Raw genomic sequence first — 21411 nt, forward strand, 5'->3', positions numbered from 1 at the left:
AGTGACACAGGGAGCTGAGGGGCTCTGGGGCTCTTCTCTGTCCTGACTAGAGTGGTAGTTACATAACTGCATGCCCCTGTCAAAACTGGAATTCCGGTTGTGGCTCAGCAAGTTAAGGACCCAGTGTTGTCTCTGTGAGGATGTGGGTTCGATCCTTGGCCTTGCCCAGTGGGTTAAAGGATCTGGTGTTGCCTTGGCTGTGGTGTAGGTCCTAGCTGCAGCTCCAGTTCGACCCCTGGCCTGGGAACTTCTATGTGCTGCAGGTGCAGTTGTAAAAAGAGAAAAACTGGAGTTCCCGTCATGGCTCAGCGGAAATGAATCTGACTAGCATCCATGAGGATGCAGGTTCAATCCCTGGCCTTGCTCAGTGGGTTAAGCACCTGGCATTGCTGTGAGCTGTGGTGTAGGTCACGGATGTGGCTCAGATCTAATGTTGCTGTGGCTGTGGCATAGGCCAGTGACTACAGCTCTGATTCAATTCCTAGCCTGGGAACCTCCATATGCCGTGAGTGTGGCCCTAAAAAGATGAAAAAGAAAACATTTATAGAATTATACACTAAAAAAGGATGTTTTACATTATGTAAATTATACTTTCATTAAAAAAAATTTTAGGGAGTTCCCTGGTGGCCTAGTAGGTTAAGGATCCGACATTGTCACTGCTGTGGCTTGGGTTCGGTCCCTGGCCCCGGAATTTCTATATGCCACACACGCAGCAAAAAAATTTAATGCACACACACACAAATGTATATAATTTATGTAAGTAGGTTTGTGGATTTGGGTCTGATAATGATATTTACATTGCATAGGGGAGGGGGACAGGATTAGGCCTGGGAGTGGTCAGTGGGTTCTTTTATGTGCCATGCTTAGTTTTTACAAAACTATTTTCAGATATCTGAATAATTAAAGATTAATTTAAAAAATTTTATTGAGTTCTCGTCGTGGCTCAGCAGTAACGAATCCGACTAGTATCAATGAGGACTCAGGTTCAATCCCTGGCCTCGCTCAGTGGGTTAAGGATCTGGCATTACTGTGAGCTGTGATAGAGGTCGCAGACGCAGCTCGGATCTGGGGTTACTGTAGTATAGGGAGGCAGCTACAGCTCTGACTGGAGCCCTAGCCTGGGAACTTCCATATGCTGCTGGTGTGGCCCTAAAAAAAAAGACCAAAAAAAGGAAAAAAAAATTGACTACTGCCTCAGCATAGGAAAAATCTTTATTTCCTTAATAGAATGCTGCTTTTTCAGCTCAGGCGAAGACTGATTCTGGTCTCAGAGCCAGGTAACTAGATAGAAGGGTAACTAAAAAATGTGAGGGAGTTCATGCTGCGGTGAAGTGGGTTAATAATCTAGCTTGTCTCTGTGGAGGAGCTGGTTCGATCCCCAGACCAGTGCAGTGGGTTGAGGGTCTGGCATTGCCATAGCAGTCGCAGCTCTGGTTTGGCTTCGATCCCTGGCCAGGGGAACTACCATATGCCACAGATGCAGTTGAAAAAGGAAAAAAAAGTACGTGGGTGTTGTTAAACTGCTAAAGCAATTCATGCTCCTTGTTATAAATCTAAGCAATACAGAAATGCATTAACTGAAATGTCACCTCCCCCCGCCCCCGCAGTCTCACCTCCTGGAGGCACCCATCATGAACCATCATGATTAATGACTTTTTTTTTTTTTTTAGGGCTGCACCCACAGCATATGGAAGTTCCCAGGCTAGGGGTTGAATTGGAGCTGCAGCTGCTGGCCTGCACCACAGCCACGGCCACGCCAGATCCTCAGCCCGCTGTGTGAGGCCAGGGACCAAACCTGCATCCTCAAGGATACTGGTAGTGTCTGTTGCCTTTGAGCCACAATGGGGACTCCATGATGAATGACTCTCCTTCCTGGCTTTTGTCTCAACAACCGCAAAGCTCAGAGTTGTTTTTACACCAGAGTGAAAGATGGCAGACGTCCTTCTCTGTGGCCGCCTCCGCATTCCCCCATCATTTGACGGTTGCGTAATAATCCACTGTAAGGCTGCACCTCGACTTATTGAAGTAATTGCATGTTGATGGACGTTTGAGTTGTTTCCAGTGTTTTCCCTCTTTGAACCGTTGTGTGGGAACTTGTGCCCACACCTCTGTGCATGTGTAAGTGTCCGGGAGTGTGCAGGTGTGGGGTGTGCAGACATGCACACGCAAACATATGCAGGCATGTGATGCAGACGTGCAAGGGAGTCAGCCATCTCTTGGTCTCCTGTTTGGAGCACCACGCCTCCTCAGTTGTGTGTCGCCAGACCCGTCTTGAAGACCTTCGTGCAGTGTGCCAGGCCCAGTGGTTCTCAGCCCTGGTGCCATACTCTAGGTGGCCTGGGAGTCTGAGCAGTGTCAGGCTGCCCCAGGGATTCTGGTCCAGTGAGGACCACTGCCACCCACCTTCTCTTGACCACTGTCTTTTATCTCCCCTCAGAACAGGTTCTCTGACTATGAGAAGAGAAAGGTAAGACTATGCCTTTTGTCCCGTCCCTTTGCTTCTCATTAACTCTCTCAACTGTTATAAAATACCTGAGGAAACAGGGTCTTCCTGCCTCGAATCAGAGGGTACAGTCTCCTTTTCCCTTTGCACACGCCACCTCACCGCATCCTCATGCAGCCTCGGTGGGTGGGAGCGTGTCTCCCAGTGACAGATGAGAACACTGAGGCTCAGAGAGGTCGAGCCCAACCCCAGGCTGTAAACCTCTGCCTGTGCCAGCGAACAGCCCTCTTCTTCCCCTTGGGCCCTGAGGGCAGTTGCTCAGTGCTCAGACCTGTAGCCCATACTGTTCAGAGCTGAGGTGTAGATTCACCCTGCCCCCATGTCCTGACGCCCGCAGAGCCTGTGCCCGTAGTCACCAGGATCTACATTCCTGCAGGAGCAGAAGATGCTGGAGAAACTTGAGTTTGAACGGCGCCTGGAACTTGGGCAGAGAGAGCATGCCCAGCTCCTTCAGCAGAGCAACAGTCAGAAGGACGAGATCCTCCAGACGGTCAAGGAGGTTCGTGAGTGGCCAGGTTGGGGGCCTTGGCCAGGGGCCCCTGACGCAGGCTGAGCTCCCTCTGGTGTGGGAAGGCACTTCCCTCCTCCAGGACATGGAGGTGGGCGGGTCGTCCTCGTCCATCACCTATAGCACAGGCTTCTCCCATGCCCTGGACACCCAGCAGCCTGGCGGGGGGCGAGGTCCAGGGTCCCGTAGCCTCCTCATCCCAGGCCAGGGCCCCTCGCTGCTCTACGGCTTCTGACGGGTTCCAGGCACCTCCAGACCTCCGCCTGTCCCGCCGCAGGAGCAGTCCCGGCTGGAGCAGGGCCTGAGTGAGCGCCAGTGCTACCTGGATGCAGAGCGTCAGCGGTTGCAGGAGCAGCTGAAGCAGACGGAGCAGAGCATCTCCAGCAGGATCCAGAAGCTCCTGCAGGAGAATCAGAGGTCAGCTCCCGTCCACCCCGCCCCCGACCCAGAACCACCCCCCAGGTGATTCCACCCTTTGAGGAGCCCAGGATGGGGGTCCATTTCCCCCTTAGCCTCTGAGCCTGCCCCGGGGGTCCTTGCTTAGAATCCCGTCTCTGTGCTGCAGTTCACACCAGCTTAAAAAGAATCTGATCCAGGCATGGCCACGTGCGCTTCTTGCCTTGGGTTTGCTACTGACTGGACCTTTGCCCCCCACGTTTCCCGTCCTGTAAAGTGAGTGGGTTTAACAAGTCAAGGTCACGTTCTGCTCCAGTATTTGGGGATCCAAGTCACCTGACACAGTGAAGCCAGCCATTGGCCCTATGGTGAGAGTTGCCTGGACAGATCCTGTCCAAGGCAGGAGCCACTGGGAGCAGGTGCGGGAGGAGCTTGGGAGAAAGCAGGTCAGAGAGGGATCTCGAGAAGCCTGAGAAGGTGTGGTTGGGGGCCCCTTGGGGAAAGAATCCCGAAACAGGACCTCTCTCACATCCAGCCTTCTTTCTACTGGCCTCTGAGTCTCGTACTCCCTTGCCCAGGGTTATGCAGAACTGAGGGAGTCAGCCTGCCTGCCTGGGCAGTGTGCCTGCCACCAAGGGCACCCAGGAAAGCTGCCCTCTGCCGCGTGCTTCTTACCTGCGAGCACGGATGTCTGTTTTCTCATGCACTCTTTACCAGCACTCCATGAAGTTTCAGAAAATTACAATTCCCATTTCACAGATGAGCTGGGGTTTGGAGTGCTTGAGGAATTGGCCTGAGAACACAGAGCCCCGAGGCGGTTGGTTCCCGGCCCCCCCAAGCAGTTGCATTGGAAGTGGGGCCCCAGGCGACAGTAGTCTCTTCATGGTTTCCTCCACAGGCAAAAGAAGAACTCCGAGATTTTGAAGTCCCTGGAAAATGAAAGGTCAGTGTTTTGTTCTGGTGCTTTCTTGGCACTGCCTTCCTTCCTGGGGGTGCGCGGCTCTGGGGAGGGAAGGTCTTGGGATTGATTCTTGAGGATTATGCCAGAAAGTTTTCCTAAAGGTAAGAGGAGACCCACCTCCTTAGGGAGTCTGGGATTCAAAGAATTTCTGCCTTCAAGTTTGTTAGAACTCAGATACTACTGTATTTCTAGTATAAAAAACTAGGGAAAAATCCACATTTTTGGGAAGAAGAATTTGGTTACATAAATTATGTTCAGAAATAATCTGCAGCCATTAAATGTCGTATGGAAGACTATTCCTGATTACGGGAAACACTATCTTGCTGAGTGGAAAGGTGGTGTCTATAGTGTCTCGTTTCTGTTTTGTTTTTTGTTTTGGTTTGTTTTTTTTTTTTTTTTTTTTTGTCTTTTCAGGGCCGCACCCACAGCATATGAGGGTTCCCAGGCTAAGGGTCTAATCAGAGCTACGGCTGCCAGCCTATGCCACAGCCATAGCAACGCCAGATGCGATCCATGTCTGCGACCTACACCACAGCTCATGGCAACACCGGATCCTCAATGCACTGAGCAAGGCCAGGGATTGAACCCGAAACCTCATGGTTCCTAGTTAGATTCATTTCCACTGCACCACAACAGGAACCCCTGTAGTGTCTCGTTTCCTAAAGAGACCCTGCCTGTATCTGTGCTCAAAAAGCACTGAACAGGAAGGTCCCCCTGTGGCCCAGTGGGTTGAGGATCCGGTGTTGCCCCAGCTGTGCTGCAGGTTGCAACTGTAGCTCGAGGGTTCAGTCCCTGGCCCCGGAACTTCCACATGCTGAGCGTCTGGTCAAAATAAGTGAAAAAGAAAGCACTGAACATTTTTGAGAGGTGGAAATCAGAGGTGGTGGTCTTTGTTTTTTTCCCTTTGTGTTTTCTGTACTTTCCATATCGACTGCATTGGGGGAACCACTTTGGAGTTAGAACAGATGATAGGTGGGAGGGCCGGACCCTAAGCCCCCACTCCTTGGGGGTATTCACGTGAATCCCCACTGGTTCGTGGGGGATCCCAAAATAGCCATGTGGGCCTGGCCGCTGTGCTAGGGTGAGCCTCCCACCTGCACCCACATGGCAAAACAGCCTTTCCGGCCCTCCTGCCTGGACAGGCCTCCTACAGGGGCTCCCATGGAATCGCACGGTGGCCTCGCCCTGCTCGCTTTAAGTGGGGTCTGTGGCAGCCAGGGAAGTCAAGGCCAAGCTGAGCTGTGGCCAGTGGCATGGTTTGTTCAGCACATAGCCTGAGAGCCCTCTCTGCTGGCCCTGGGCTGGGCCTGGGGTCCAGGGATGCGGCAGGTAACGGCCTTCCCTCCAGCAGCCTGTGGTGCTGGGTGGAGGCGGAAGTGCTCCTGTCTCTCGTGATGAGGTCAGACCCTGCACGCAGCATTAAAGGGCTCTGTCTTCTCCCAGCCGCTTGCCAGTTTGGGCGGGGAGAAGTGTGCACACCTGCAACATGCATGTACATACATGCAGTTCTTTTTTAAATGTTTTTGTCTTTTTAGGGCTGCACCCGTGGCATATGGAGGTTCCCAGGCTAGGGGTCCAATTGGAGCTGTAGCCGCCAGCCTATACCACAGCCACAGCCACAGCCACAGCAACTCGGGATCCTTAACCCATTGAGGGAGGCCAGGGATGGAACCTGCGTCCTCATGGATGCCAGTCAGATTTGTTTCTGCTGCGGCACTCCGGGAATGCCACATGCATTTCCTAATTTTCACTATGACATCACGGATGTGTTTCCACGCCAGAAACCTCATTGTCTGTAATAACTGTCGTGAATTCCACTCCATAATTATAGCATAATTTATGTAATTAGCCCTCTGTGAACATTTAAGTGCTTTCTGGCTTTTTGTAATTGCAAACAATACCACCGAAAACATCTTCTGATACACCCTTTGCAATTACATGAATATTTTTGAAGGGACTATTCAAAGAACATTGAGAGGTATCCCCAGACTGCCTCCAAAAAAATCTTGCCCACGTGCCCTCCTTTCAGCAGCACATGAAGTGCCCATTTCTCTGCCTTCACTGCCATCTCGAGTTATCAGTTTTCTTAATCTCAAGCAACCTGATAGGTGAAAACATTTTACTTCCTTCATTATCAGTGTTAAGAATCTTTCCAGGAGTTCCCGTCGTGGTGCAGCAGAAACGAATCCAACGAGGGACCATGAGGTTGTGGGTTGCCGCGACCTGTGGTGTAGGTTGCAGCACGGCTCAGATCTGACATTGTTGTGGCTCTGGTGGAGGCCGGTGGTAACAGCTCCAATTAGATCTTTAGCCTGGGAACCTCCATATGCCCCAGGTGCAGCCTTAAAATACAAAAAGACAATCTTTCCATATGTTCCTTGGTCACTTGTATTTAAACGTTGGTGGATTGGCTGTTTGTGTCCTTAGCCTGTTTTGCTTTTTTTCTTTTTAGGGCCATACCCACGGCATATGGAGCTTCCCAGCCTAGGGGTCTAATTGGAGCTGTAGCTGCCAGCCTGCACACAGCCACAGTACGCGAGATCCAAGCCTCGTCTGTGACCTACACCACAGCTCACAGCAACGCCGGATCCTTAACCCACTGATCGAGGCCAGGGATCAAACCCACATCCTCGTGGATACTAGTCGGGTTCTTAACCCACTGAGCCACAATGTGAATTCTGTTGGCCTGTTTTTCTAAGGGCGCATTCATCTTTTTATGCCAGAAACTCTAACTACAGGGCTGAAAGTTAACAGAGCCCCAGGGGACATGTGTGATGCCGCAGGTGTTCAGAGAGCATGTCTAGGCTGGCACTTCAGGGAGGACTTCCTGAAGGATGCGGTATTCATCTGATGGGCTTCCCTGTCGGACACGGCACATTTGCTGAGTAAACGCATCAATTTGTTTCCAGAATAAGAATGGAACAGTTGGTGTCCATAACCCAGGAGGAGACAGAGAACCTGCGTCGCCGTGAGGTCGCCTGTGAGTCCCGGGAGGGGTGAGAACAGAGCGTGGCTGACTGAGGGCACGTGTAGTGGGCACTGTCACCCTTCAAGAGGGACGGTTAACTCCAGTCATGGAGCAGGGCTCTGGGGGCTGGCTGGACTTGGATTCAGAATTAGCTTAGATACAAGCCATGCAACTTAAGGGGCATTTCTGGGGCCTCACTTTTCCCACCCTCAGTCTTCATATCTATAAAATGGGAAGAATGAATTAGCTGCCTCATAGGTCATTAGGAGGGTCAGATGAGGTCACACTGGCACAAAGGGAACATTTCACAAAGTTCCTGTGGGGGCCCTCTCCTCGGGAGCGGGGGTAGCCCCTTTTGTGCTCCCGGGAGTGCTCCTTCTGTCCCTCTCCAAGTGGTCCTGGGGCTCCACATTGTCCACACCAACACGGGGCCTCCCTGTCTGATCCTGAGACCATCGAGCCACGTGCCGAGGAAGGCGAGGAGACAGTTCTCATTGCTGTTCAAATGAGGATTTCCTGTGGATCATGCCATCCTTCCTTCCTGTTGCCTGGGCAACAGGATGGGCTATCCTGGGCCCCCTCAGCGGGGTTCCTTGTGTTCTAGGCGCTGGGCTGAGCATCGTCCACACACCACTTGGTCCCACTCCCTCCCTGTGAGGTGTCGTGTCATTAATGTCCCCGTTCTAAAGGTCACATTGTCCACCACTTAGAGAGAGACTGTGTTTGCATCTCAGGAAGGATGTTTATCAAGTTAGCCGATTGGGAAGGGGCTCAGTGTTAGGGGACTTTTGTTTTCACCTTTTCAAACTTCCGAGTGGCTTAGCTTTTTCAAAATGAGCATGCCCTTTTTTTTTTTTTTTTTTTTTTTAATCTTTTTAGAGCCGCACCTGCGGCACATGAAGGTTCCCAGGCTAGGGGTCGAATCAATGCAGGATCCAAGCCACATCTGCGACCTATACCACAGCTCACGGCAATGCCGGATCCTTAACCCACTGAGCGAGGCCAGGGATCGAACCTGCATCCTCATGGATGCTACTCAGATTTGTTTCCACTGAACCACAACAGGAACTCCCAAGCATGCCTTATTTTTATAACTAAAAAATTCCAATAAAGATAACAAAGACGAGGAAAGGTAATGACCCAGAGTTGTTGAGGGCATATGTTATCAGGCTGTGCTGTGTGATCTGTCTGGAAGGCAGAAAGGGTAACTTGGATACATTATCCATGCCCTTAAAACTACACTTTGAGAAATTATTCTAGGAAATAATCAGATAGTCAAATGGGCACAAAGATGTTTGAGCAAGGATATTTATAGAAGTGTCACTGAGTAGGAGTTCCCATCGTGATGCAGACGCAGCTCAGATCCCGCATCGCTGTGGCTGTGGTGTAGGCTGGCAGCTATAGCTCTGATTGGACCCCTTGCCTGGGAACCTCCATATGCTGTGGGTGCGGCCCTAAAAAGACAAAACAAAAAAAAAAAGGTATCATCGAGTAATTGCAAAAAGACTCCAAATGCTCTGAAACAGAGGAATGTCTTAAATAAACATTGTAATCCGTGTCTGAAGCGCTCTGTAGCCAGTAACACCACATGGCCGTGTTCACATAGGGATGCATTCATAAAAGGTGAAAAAGTGGTGTATTTAGTGTGATAACATTTTCTTTTATTATGATAAAAAATACAACGTGTAAAATTTGCCATCTTGATCACGTCTAGGTGCGCAGGTCTGAGGCATTAAATCCATTCACATCGGCATGCAGCCACCCTCCCCTCGGGAACGTTCTCATCATCCCAGAGTGAAGCTTCCCCCCACTCAACAGGCGCTCCCCCCCCCCCCCCCGGGGCCTTAGAACCACTGTGCTACTTTCTGTCTCAGGCACCTGTGCTCAGAGGACCTCATATAAGTGGAATCACACAGTATTTGTCCTTTGGTGACTGGTTTCTCTCGCTCAGCGCGGTGTTCTCAGGGTTCACGCGTGTCTTAGCTTATGTGAGGGTTTCCTGCCGTTTTAAGACTGACGAGTGACCCGCTGTCTGGAGAGCCCACATTGTGTTTATCCATTCACCCATCAGGGGGCACGTGGGTCGTTTCCCCCTTTGTTGGCTGTCATGAGTAGTGTTGCTGTGAACATGGGTATACAAAGTCTCTGCTTTTCATCGTTTGATGTTTTCTGACCAAGTCCCTCCATGTGCGTTGAAAATTGACTAGAGGGGTCTACATCAAAGTTAACAGCACTTCTGGGGGACAGGATTGTAGACGATCGGGCACATGCTATTCAGTGTGTTGTAACCCGCCAGCCTTTCAAGCTCAAGTTTCTTCTGTGGCTTAGAAAAGAGATTTTTTTCCCCCCAAGGGTGATTATCAAGTGGGCGACTGGGTGACCCCCGCGAGGCCACCCAGGAGTGGCTGCTCAGCCGTGCCCCCGTGTTCCCTCAGCCGCCATGCAGCAGATGCTGTCCGAGGTCTACCAGAGCCGGCTCATCCAGATCGCCTGTGAGGCCCATGGGCAGAACTTGGTCCAGCAGACCTGTTCCAGGTAAGGTCAGGAAGAGGCTGCCCGAGCGAAGGAGCTGGGGAAGCTGGCTCAGGGCCCAGGTCCACGGGCTGAGAGCTGGGCACTGGAATCCCCTGCAGGGGCCCACCCCACCCTTGGCCACACTGTCGGGGGCACATGGCCACTGGCCTTCGTGACTTTTCTAGCTAAGCCCTATGGGTCTGTGCTGGGCCCGGGCGAAGTGACACTGATCACTGCCACTTCTCATGCGCTGCCCGCTGCCAGCCAGGCCCTCCCTCGGCTAAGTTCTGTGCCTTAGCTTCTAGAGCCTGTGAGGGACTACATTGTCATTAGCCCCATTTTTCCATCACAACCCAGGCTTGGGGAGGCTGTCTGATACACTGAAGGAAACACGGCTGCTCGGTGGCAGAGCTAGGATTCGACCCGGGGAAGTGGGGTTCTGGGTAATCTCCGAGGGCCATGGATCCGGGGCGGGGCGCCCTGGAGGGGACGGTGATGGGGCTGCCTTCGTGGCTGGTGGCCACTCCGGGGCTGGCTCTCCGTGACTCTGTCTGTCGAAGGAGCTGTGGTGCCCAGCAGAGCCAGCTGAGAAAGGTCCCTCAGGCTCTGGAGCCCCAGGCAGGGACAGGCCAGCAGCCCTGCAGCCCTGGTCTGCGGCCGTGCTTTCAGGAGCACAGGCACTTGGGCAGACAGATAGGGATTCACATCCCCCTTCTCTTACCAACTGTGGAGACCTGGACAAGTGATTTTCCCTCCCTGAGCCTCATTTTTCTTATCAGAAAAAAACGGGGATAAATCACAGTGCCTGTTCCCAGATTGTTGGGGGATTGGATGGGCGTTAACGATCGTAATGGCCACCCCATAATAAGGGTCCAGTAAATAACGGCGGTTATTGTGAAACAGACAAACTTGAAACCAAGATTGTACCCAAGTGTGGACATTACAAGGTCGTTTGAGTTTGGATTTTTGTGCCAACATGACTGGACTTGTTCTAGGGGGTGAGAAATGCTGGGGCCGAGGGTGTGGACGTTACTGCCCGGGAAAGGTCTGCTCTCTCTCGGCCCGAGCGGCTCACCTAGGAGGGCATGAGCTCCCTGCTGTTGAGGTGGGTGGGCAGAGGCTAGGCAGCCACTTTAGGGGGCCCTCGTAGAGAGGATTGCACTCGACAGGTGGATGACAGGCCTGGGAGCTCCGGGGACAGAGACTCTGTCACCCTCCTTCCAGGAATGTGGGATTCAGACAAAACTCCCTGTCCATGCCCAGCCGGGACAAGGCCCCCAAAGGCATTCCATAAGTATTGTTAAATGAATAAATGGTATATTGTCACCCCTCCAAGGTGCCTGGCACGCAGTGGTGCTTGGGAAATGTTCAGAGAGTGAATGAATTTGCTGTCTTTCTGGCAGCATGGCTGAAATGGGTGAACGGTTCCAGCAGATTCTTTCACGGCAACAGATGGATAAGAAGAAGGTCATCAGCCAGATCCTGCAGGAGGTGAGTCCTTGCCCAGGGTGTGAGGGTGGGGGTGGTGGTGCAGGAGGGGCTCAGGGGACCTGGAGCAGAGCAGCCGAGCTCCATGTGCAGGTGCCGGCCTGGGTGGTGTGCAAGAACCAAGATGCTGAGTGAGTTTAGAAACGTACGAACCGTCGGGCTGAGGGGGCAGGCAGAGGCCTCCCTGGGTGCATTTTCCACTCACTGAAGTCTCATGGGGTGCCCACTCCTGTGCTGGGGGCTCCACCATGAGACAGGCCGGCGGTGACCCCGCCACGGAGTGCGCCCATGGGCCCGCTCCCTTCCGGCCCCGCTGCACCTCTGTCTGCCTCCTTCCCGCGTCGCTGCGCGCACAGGTGAGTGAGTGAGCCCAGGAAGGCCCCCGTGACTTCCTCCCTCCTTGGTCCATATTGTTTGGTCCCGGCTTGGCTTTCCCTCCAAGCGCGGTCAAAGCCTCGTTCCTCCACCTCTCTCCCTTCTTCCTCTGTGCTGTCCTCCTGTCTCGCCCTGGCCCGTTGTTCCCTCTGCCCTTTTTCCTCAACTTCAGCCTATTTCTCCAGAGGGCCTTGACGTAGCATTTATGTGATGGAGGAAACACTCTCCTTCTTAGGGCGTCAGGCACCGAGGTTAAAGGTTAGGCTCTGAGCTGGACAGACTCACCTGCCAACCGGTCACTCCTGCCAACCTCACTCCCGTCGTCTGTGAAACGGGGCCGTGAAAGCAGCCCTGTCACCACTTGTTCCAGGTGCAACGTGGGACCAGCCCCGAGCATGGTGTCTGGTGTCCAATAGGCTCTTAATAAATGTTTTTTTAAAAAAGTTAAACCAATGAGCTGAACAGTCGTTCCTCTACGGGACTAAAGTCCTACGTGAAGGTGACTTGACGCAGGTTTTGTTTTCCCTGCTGGGCCCCCTGAGCGGCGTGACCTCTGTTGCAGAGTGCCATGCAGAAGGCCGCGTTCGAGGCGCTCCAGGTGAAGAAGGACCTGATGCATCGGCAGATCTGGAAGCAGGTGAGTTCAGGCCGCGCCCCACCCCCTGGGGGCCTTCAGAGGCACAGGAGGTGGCTCTGCAGTTCAGACTTGAATCCTGGCTCCTTCTCTGGCATCTCCTTTCCCTCACAGAGCCTCTCGGAACCTTCTCAGGGCGTTAGGAGGTGCCTAGGGCAGCACCATGGAAGCAAGTGGCTGCGTGGCTGGTGTGCTCGCTGGCTGAGCGGGAGGGCAGCTCTAACTCTCAGCCTTGACTGCTTGGCAGCCCCCGCGCTGACCAGCCCCCGGCTGTACTCCTGGCTGGGAGTACAAAGCCCAGCGTCCCCACTGGCTGAGATCGAGGAGGTGCGACAGATGGCCTCCCCACCTGAGTGGGCAGGCAGCGCCTGGTGTCAGCTGAGGGGTGGCCTGGGCCTGGAGGAGGGCAAGGTGTTCTCGTCCGGGTTCCGCTGCTGACCTGCGGGCGGCCTTGGGCTGTCCACTCCGGTGGGGCTGTGTCCGGCTCGCTGGGCTCCCTGAGGGGGTGGCAGCGGTGGCAGGCTGGAGAGGAAGTGAGCTTCCAGGCTGCAGGATGCACTTCTCATCATATTCAGCACACTTTGAAGTTCTCATTCTGCATGGTTTTTGTTTTGTTTGTTTTTTTCCCAAACCAACTTATCTTTTTATTTCCCCTTTAATTTCAATCCCACATTGCTGGACATGAATCTCATTCCTCTGACCAGGGGTTGGTGGGGGTCATGGAAACATAGGGACAAGGGTCATAGGGTCATAGGCACAGGGTAGAGAAGTCACTGGCTATGGGGTCTGATCTCCAGGGCAAAAAGCCCCAGTCACACCCTGAGGGTGTGTGATGACCCCTGGATGTCCTCACTGTGGGTGGTTTTGATCCAACAGGCCAGCTGTTTCCCTTGAGACCGCAAGCAGGGACATCCCAGGAAAAGGGCACACTCACTTACCTGCTGTGTGTCCTTGGGCAAGTTACTTGACCTCTCTGAGCCTCAGTTTCCTTGTCTGAAAAATAGAGACAGTGATACCTCCTAATAGCCGGAGGGGAGAGGATGAAGTGTCAAGTGCGCAGCCCGAACCTAGCACCTGGAGGGCTCAGTGCGTATCAGCTGCTCTGAGTATGATTATTGTTCAGTCCCTTCTGTTACCCGCTGCTCTCTTCCCTGACAGCTGTTCAGAGGAAGCCAGAGAACTGGATCGTGAGAGGCTCAGGGAGAATTCCGTATCCGTTCTTCACTCAGGTCCTCGCCTGAGCCCCTTTTCCAGTCCATGTCGCTTGATTGGCCCCCACTCTGGGCCTGGCCCTGTGCTCGGCTCCTGGTCAGCCGTCCTGGCAGGACAAGCATGTCCACACCCCAGAGCACTCAGGGCCACGAACCGATGAATCCTTTGTAAACCCCCACCGATGAGAGTGTCCCAAAGCACACAGGTTCCGGTCCATCCAAAGCCCCACCCCACCCCCACCCCTACCCAGAAAGGATTCTTAGACACACCTGGCCCTCCGAGAGCAGCAGCACAGGATTGAACCATGATAAATGTGAATTTAAAAACCCCTGTCTCATCTTCTGTTTAGATTAAATTAATAGAAACTGAGTTATTGCAGCTGACACAGCTGGAGTTAAAGAGGAAATCACTGGACACAGAGGCACTACAGGTATGTAGGGCTCCCTGGCCTGCCTTGTCCCCCCACCCGACCCCCAACTGATGAAATCTCCCGCCAGTGCTCCCATCGCCTCTCGGCTGCTCTCGGCAGACAGGCAGTGATGTTGAAAGAGGCCCTGGCCCCAGCGGGCTCAAGGGGGCCCAGTCTGGGGGCCGAGCCCAGCGCAGGCCAAGGTTAGGAGGCGGGTCAGCCTGTTGCTAGGCAGGAGGGTCAGAGGAAGGAGGGTTTCATTGCCAAGGCTCACCCCGGCTGCATCTCCATCTCTGCGTTTTCTTTGTTTTGGAGCTGGGTCACACTGAGTTTCCAGTCTGTCTAAGCCATGCTTCTGGGGTGCTGGTTCTCATGGGCTGGCATCCTCTGGGGAAGGAGCTTTCTTGGTGTCTGAAGGATGTCTAGAGGAGAGGGCCCAGCTGTGACTGTGTCACCCCTGCAGGCAGCTGCTCTCTGAGTCCCCAGCCTGGGTGTCCTGCTCACAGACATGCGGAGCAGCAGGGACCAGCAGACAGTTCTGGACTGCAGATCTGGGTCTGGGTTGTCCCAGCACAGTCAGCACAGCCCGATGACCTGGGCGGGTAGGGGACAGAGGGGCAGCCCTTTCCTTTCTCTGTACCTCGTCTCCCCAGTTGGACGCAGAGCGGCTGGGTCAGTGGTGTGTGAGGCCATGTGCCCTGTACCAGGCTTTTGAGCAGAGCCTTCTGTCTGTCACTGTCCCTGTGTCTGTCCTAGTGGAGAAGTCTTCATTTGTCTCACGGGCTTCTCGATGCCGGAAAAGAATGCTGGGATCTGGAATCCTGGTCCCAGGTCTGCCCCTGTGTGACCTTAGGCAGGTCACTCTGGGCCTCCACGTCTCTCCTGCATGACATGGGAATAGGTTTCCGGGCTCAGCCTGTGTCGTGGGGCCATCAGAGAGGAGCGAGCAGCAAGTGCAGAGTCCTCAGCCGTGGGGTGGGGGGGTAGCTCTCAGAAGATGCCACCACGTGCTTGATGGAAGCTCATGTCTCCTGCCTGTTAGAGCCGGGGTGGGGGCTCCCATTTTCGGAGCCTCCACGGGGTTTCCAAGAGGAAGAGAAGAGTGGAACATGGACACAAAGAAGGGCTCTCCATCTGCCCATTCCTCCATGTGGGTAGCGCCTTCCTGACGGGGGCGGGGCCGCTCCCCCACCCTCCCGCCGTTTGCTTCTGCCCACGAGCTCCGCAGTCAGTGAGACCGAAGTCAGGCACCTGCACCTCGTCATCTCCTTTGTTTGATATTTCTCATCACTGCACTGTCATCATCACTAGATCCTGTGCCTGGCCTTCCCCCTCCCGGGAAGGGAGGTGCAGGCTGGGGAGGAGGTAGGGAGGGGATCCCCGGGCAGAGGGGTCCTCCCCTCTCTATCCCCCAGCTCTCAGCCTGAGATCTGAGGTCGAGCCTCAGATGGAGTAAGGCCCACTGTGGGCCCCCAGCTTCGAGCCGAGTGAGGGGGGATTCTGCCAGCTCGGGTAGGGACTTCTGGGGCCCGGGTGCCATGGGCTCCCAGCACTGGGTGTCGTCTTGTGTTGCAGGAAATGATCTCGGAGCAGCGCTGGGCCCTGAGCTCCTTGCTCCAGCAGCTGCTCAAAGAGAAGACGCAGCGAGAGGAGGAGCTTCGGGAGATCCTGGTGTGTTTGGCTTCCGCGTCCGGCATTGTGCATGGGTTTGCGCTCCCTAAACGCTCTTGTAGTTCTTAAGCAACACTTTCGTTTTTCTAGTAATAGTTATTCATCAGAGAAAAAGTGGAAAGTACAAAGGAAAGTAATCTCACTTCTGAGAGCTGTCTGTTGCTAATGTTTTGACATCCGTTTTCCAGACATCGAGATGCATGTATGCGCCTATAACACAGAACTTTCTCACCAGCTCATTGGCATCTGCTCTTTCCTGTCCTGTGCGACCTCTGCATTCTTTCTGTGGCTGCATTGAGATGGGCCCTCGCTGGGCCTATTACAGAGCATACTTCCCATTTTTCAATTTTAATAAGCAAGGCTCTCTATCTCCGCACCTCAGTATTTGAGATCAGCCCATGGGTATTTACCCAGGACAGATGCCCAGGAGAGGACTTGCCATGTCCAGGGCAGACCACTTAATAAGCCTCTGTCAGGCATTGCCCAGCTGTCCCCTGGACCCAAATGGGTTTGACTTTGGCGCCTTATCAGGGTGCAGGTTGGGGTCACCTCCTCCGAAGCCTGAGTGACCTCAGTAGTCAGGACCCAGTCTCTCCCATGGCACTGTTACTGCCCCACATGTCCTCTGAGCATCACCATGGGCCAGGCCCTGTGCCAGGGATGGAGAACAGTGAGCCAGTTTCTTCCCGAGCCCCGCATGAGCCCAGATGGCGTGTTGGTGCCACTCGGAAGCTGCCTGTTCCTCACGCTACCTCACTGCCCTCGCCCAGAAATTGCATTAACATGTGACCTGCGCCCTGAGCGCTGTGCCGGGGCCGCCGTGCCAGGCCCTGGGCTCCTGCCTGCAGAATTGCTCGGGTCTCACCGCAGCAGGATTTGACCATCGGGGTCATAGGCTCCCAGAGAGAGGCGTGTCTGCAGCCCAGGGAGGGACCAGCAAAGGGGAGCTGGCTGAGCACAGTCCAGGAGGAACCGCTGGGGACCAGGAGATGCCCGCGTTGCCCACATCACCTCTGGCCCCAGCGAGCGGCCAGTCCTGGCTGGGCGGCCGGGGGTTCAGAGCACAGGCTCCCAGCCAGACAGAGCTGGGTCTGAGTCCTGACCCTGACACAGGGCAGCTCTTGGACCCTGAGCCGGCTGCTCATCACCCGGTGCTCATCACTCAGTTTCTTCCCTGTGAAGCAGAAGCTACTTCACAGAATTGTAAGAATTAAGTAAAACGGCATCTCCCAGTACACAGCTTGTCTGACCCAAGCACACTGACGTTGCTGCTGCTGCTGCTGCTGTGAGTGTGGTTTGTCACTGCTCTGTCCACAGCACCAACAACCGAGCCTGGCCCAGAACGATGCTCGGGGGTGTCCGAAGTGACGGAATGGGGAGTCAGTTTGAATAGCATGTTTATGATTCTCCCGCTATGTCAGGTCAGCAAAGCTCCCTCTGGACGCCAAAGGTGTCCTTAGAATCCTATTCTTCTCCCTGCCCAGCACCCAGAGGACACGCCCGAGCCTTCTGGGGGAAGGACACGGCTACCTGGTGCTTTGCTCTTCCCACAAGGTGTCCCCCGAGAGTGACGACGCCCAGGGCGGGCTGCCAGGTGCCAGCAGCCCGGGTTCCCGTCCCCCTGAGGTGTGCGTGTCTGGGCTCGTTCTCAGCAGTGAAGTGGGGGGACGATGCTTCCGGCCTTTCCCGGGTCAATGGTCTAGACAGTGATGGGCTGGAAAGTTCCCTGTAAGACGCCAGGTCCGTCCATGTGCTCAGAGGAGCAGCACTGTCGCTTTCGTGGTTATCCACCGACTTGCAACTGAACAATGTCTGCTTCCTTCTTGGCAGATGGAGTTAGAAGCCAAAAGCGAGAGCAAGCAGGAAAATTACTGGCTGATTCAGTATCAGCGGCTTTTGAACCAGAAACCCCTGTCCTTGAAGCTGCAGGTGAGGGCTGGTGACGCTGCCCCTGTGGGAGCCTCAGGCCACAGCCACGTCTTGCTTCCTGCTTCCTCATCTGACCAGTGGAATTCCCTTCCTCCTGGGCTGACGAGGGTAGCAGGTCCTGTGCTAGGCATTTGGGGACAGAAATGGGGGAGGGGGCGGCATTGCGGAGAGGAGACGACAGCCCCGGGCTGTGGGCAGGATGGATGCCGTTCCCCCTCCCCACCCCACGCCTCGCCCACACTTTATTATTACAAAAAAGGAGTCTTTCTAAACCTGCTATTTTGGCAACTTCCTTTTTTCCCGTAACAGCAGTGATGGGCCCTGCTCGTAGAGCGCCTGGTTTTCAGACAGCTGCACAGTATTTAGGATCTGGACGAGCCCCCATTCATTCACAACAGTCCCCTTGATGGATTTTTTTTTTTTTTTTTTTTCTTTCTTGGCCGTCTGTGACATATGGAGTTCCCAGGCTAGGGATCCTATCCAAGCTGGAGCTGCCGCAATGTCCCAGGTTCTCAACCCACTGCACCAGGCCCGGGATCGAACCCGAGTCCCTGCTGCAGCAGAGACACCGTCGATCTTACTGTGCCACAGCAGAGGCTCCTCGATGGAGTCTTAAGCTGCTTACACTGTCAAGTTTACGGAGTGGCAGTGAACTGATTTCCTCGTGTATCTGTCTCTATGCACTTACAGATCCATTTTTGTATGTAGACTGCATTTTTACAGATCGTGTTATGTGCATGCCCACCCGTTGTTTGCTGTTGTGATGGCTTTTTGTCTTTTCCCGCCTGCGGTGCACTCGGCTTCTCCCATGGGTCTGTCTTGCAGGAGGAGGGCCTGGAGCGCCAGCTGGTGGCCCTGCTGGTGGAACTGTCAGCGGAGCACTACCTGCCTATCTTCGCCCACCACCGCATCTCGCTGGACATGCTGAGCCGGATGGGCCCCCGGGACCTGGCCAAGGTGGGCAGCAGCCCCTTGGGGGAGGTGAGGGAGGCAGGCAGGGCCCTGGCCCCACCTGGCCAAGGGGAGACTTGTTCTTCATGCAGTCTGCTCTCATCACCTGGGGGCAGGCACCTGCTTCCAGATGGCCAGAACGCCTGCCCCTCAGAGAGCCTGGGTCGTGGGTCCTGCCACCGCTCCCTCCCTCTCTTTACATCGTAGAGCTGGACAGGTTGGGGGTCTTCTGGTCCAGCCCCCTCCCCACTCCATAGATGTACAGGCACTGCTCTTAGCACATTTCACCTACCAACTCACCGCATCTTCCCAACAGCCTGGACGGGCAGGTACCATCACTGTCATCATTCTTCAGATGAGAAAACCGAGACACAGCAAGGTGGCAGTTTGCCTGAGGTCACACAGCAGAGCCCAGACTCCAGCCGGGGTGGCCAGTCTGGTGCTGGGGTCCATGCTGTTGACCAATCTGCCTGGCTCGTGGCAGCGAGGGCTCGGAAGGGCTACACGGGCCGTGTTGCCCAAGCTCAGGAGCTCTTTCTGCAGAGGCCGAGGGACTGTGATTCTGGTGTGTCCACGGCTCAGCAGCTTGGCCTCTGTGTGAACCACCTGTGAGCACTGTGACAGAGGGTCCTGCCCTCCTGGCCATCACAGGTGATGTGCAGTCATGCAGGGGGAGCTATTGGCGCAGCCCCTGCACAGGCAACGCACTTGCTAAGCTGCAGCTGCTACTAGTGTTGCTGTCCCCGGGCCTCCGCGTCTCACTCTCCTGCACTGATTGTTGGGCCCCCAGGCCTCCATGTTTCCAGCCCATGGGGCCAGAGCCTGGGGGGGAGACAGTCCGGCAGCTCTGCTGCACAGTGGGCTCCTGCCCTGCCCAGGCCGTGAGCCACCCTTGCTTGGTCTGCCGCAGGTGGGCGTCTCTGAGGCCAGCCTGCAGCACCAGATCCTGCGCAGAGCCCAGGAGCTGCTGGACGCGGCCAGAACCCAGCCAGGTACCGACACTGGGGTGTGTGGGACTGTGCTTGGGGGTGTCACTGTTTACATTTCAGGAGGAGTCACAAGGGCTGCCTCTAGCCCTGCCAGTCCGTAAGCTTCACCCCTAAAGGAACGATTTATGAATGGGAAAAACAGGCCACAAAAATGGAAAAAAATGAGCTTTTCCTTGCAGCAGTGTGGGGGACCCTCTTGGCTTCCCTAAACCCACCCTGCAGCTGTCAGGAGCCACACCCCCAGGATCCCTGGAGTAAAGGGAGAACCAGCAGGACCCAGTGCCCACCCCATGCCTGGCACTGTGCATGGGACAGGCCTGTGCTTTTTTTTTTTTTTTTTGAAGGACCACACCAGCAGCTGATGGAGGTTCCTGGGCTAGGGGTTGAATCAGAGCTGCAGCTGCAGAGCCACAGCAGATCCAAGCCACATCTGTGACCTACACCACAGCTCACGGCAATGCTGGATCCTTAACCCACTGAGCGGGGTGAGGGATTAGAACCCACACCTCCATGGATACTAGTTGGGTTCATTACCGCTGAGCCACTACGGGAATTCCAGGCCCGTGGTTTTTATATAGAAAGATGTTTGTGATGATTGCGAAGTTTTTTCCAATCATAAAAAATGCTACTTGTAATTCAGAGCCTAGAATAAATGAAAAACGTGAACTGTGAGGGAGGGGCTCAGGGAGGGAGAGAGGCGGGAATGTCGCTGGTGCACAGGGGCTTGAATGAGAGGCTGACGCCGATGTCCTGCTTCGGGGCGATTGGGTTGCTGGCTTCAGGGCAGAACAGTGGACATGCTGAGGGCTCTGGCAGGGGCACCTTGAGAGCTGCTCATTCCTCTCCCTGCTCCTCTGGGTCACCTGAGCCTGGGCCACTGGGTGGGGAGTCTGGGAGCGAGCGCCGTCCACCCCAGAGCCCCAGCCAGGGCTCCTGCACAGCGGCTCCGCCACCAGATGGCCCTGAGGCCTTGGGCGTGTGGCTTCCCCTCTGTGAGCCTGCAATTTCTGAAAGACTCTGAAAGTGATGAGCCCTCCTTGAAAGTGGCCGTGAAGGATTCAGGGCGTGTTAGGGGTAAGAAGCTGCAGTTAACCAGCGCCACAGCCACCCCTGCCAGCGTCCCCACACTCCCCCTGCACAGGTGGGGGCGTGAGGCTCTGCAGAGAAATAGGAGGGTGCGTGGGAGGGGGGAGCAGGCCCTTCCCTCCCCAGATCAGGTGGCGCCCCCCTCTCCCAGCTCACTGTCCTCGTGGGGCAGGGCCAGGGGCGCCCCTAGGGATCTGCATCAGTGGCGGCAGACCCTGGCTCAGCCTCTCTGTCCCCACAGAGCTGCTCACACCTCCCAAGGACGAGGTCCTCCCCACGGCCCCTGAGGAGCCTCCCGAGTCAGTGGAACCGTCAGCTCCCCCCGAAGAGCTGGAGGCACAGATCTCGGAGTGTGTTGTGTGCCTGGAGCTGGAGGTAAGTCTGGGGCAACAGGCCCACCCTGAGCCTCTCAGGCAGGTGCTTGCCTTCTAAAGTCTCTTCCAGGGATAGAAGTATTTTGTATTCATTAGAAATCTTGGAAAATACAGGAAAGCAAACACAGGAAATTAGAATGAGCTATGATCCTATGACCCAAACATGAGCAATGCTAAACTAACATTTTCTGAGCCTTTGTTCTTTTTTTTTTTTTAAAGAGGGGTTCTTTTTTTCTCCTCCTTAATAAATATATTAAGGGAAACTTCCCAAGTCATTAAATCAATAGCACAGTTTTCTCTGGAGAGACTTTTTCTAAAGCCTTGTTTTAGAGACTGTAACAGGAGTTCCCACCGTGGCTCAGTGGAGACGAATCCTACTGGGAACCATGAGGTTGTGGGTTCGACCCCTAGCCTTGCTCAGCTGGTTAAGGATCCAGCATTGC

At 54.6% G+C, this 21411-nt stretch overlaps 1 protein-coding gene across 9 annotated transcripts in view; it reads left to right on the plus strand.

Moving 5' to 3' along the window:
- LRSAM1 (leucine rich repeat and sterile alpha motif containing 1) overlaps positions 1–21411 on the plus strand; it is a 43884-nt gene that overhangs the window by 20960 nt on the left and 1513 nt on the right. For 6 of the 9 annotated variants that reach the window (XM_084996908.1, XM_005660441.4, XM_084996910.1 and 3 more), the window contains 14 exons: positions 2438–2467; positions 2880–3002; positions 3289–3428; positions 4306–4350; positions 7278–7348; positions 9772–9871; positions 11254–11341; positions 12276–12350; positions 13909–13989; positions 15544–15639; positions 17470–17568; positions 18394–18525; positions 19430–19511; positions 20836–20969. In XM_084996908.1, the coding sequence (XP_084853034.1) occupies positions 2438–2467; positions 2880–3002; positions 3289–3428; positions 4306–4350; positions 7278–7348; positions 9772–9871; positions 11254–11341; positions 12276–12350; positions 13909–13989; positions 15544–15639; positions 17470–17568; positions 18394–18525; positions 19430–19511; positions 20836–20969 (1296 nt within the window). The remainder of the gene's footprint in view (positions 1–2437; positions 2468–2879; positions 3003–3288; positions 3429–4305; positions 4351–7277; positions 7349–9771; positions 9872–11253; positions 11342–12275; positions 12351–13908; positions 13990–15543; positions 15640–17469; positions 17569–18393; positions 18526–19429; positions 19512–20835; positions 20970–21411) is intronic. The other 3 variants (XM_084996884.1, XM_013993869.3, XM_084996919.1) reach the window with 1 other exon arrangement.

Source organism: Sus scrofa, chromosome 1, assembly GCF_054392235.1.
Source record: "Sus scrofa isolate SSC_HxYL_T2T_F1_AM1 chromosome 1, Sscrofa_HxYL_maternal_Yorkshire_Landrace_v2.0, whole genome shotgun sequence".
Lineage (NCBI taxonomy): Eukaryota > Metazoa > Chordata > Mammalia > Artiodactyla > Suidae > Sus > Sus scrofa.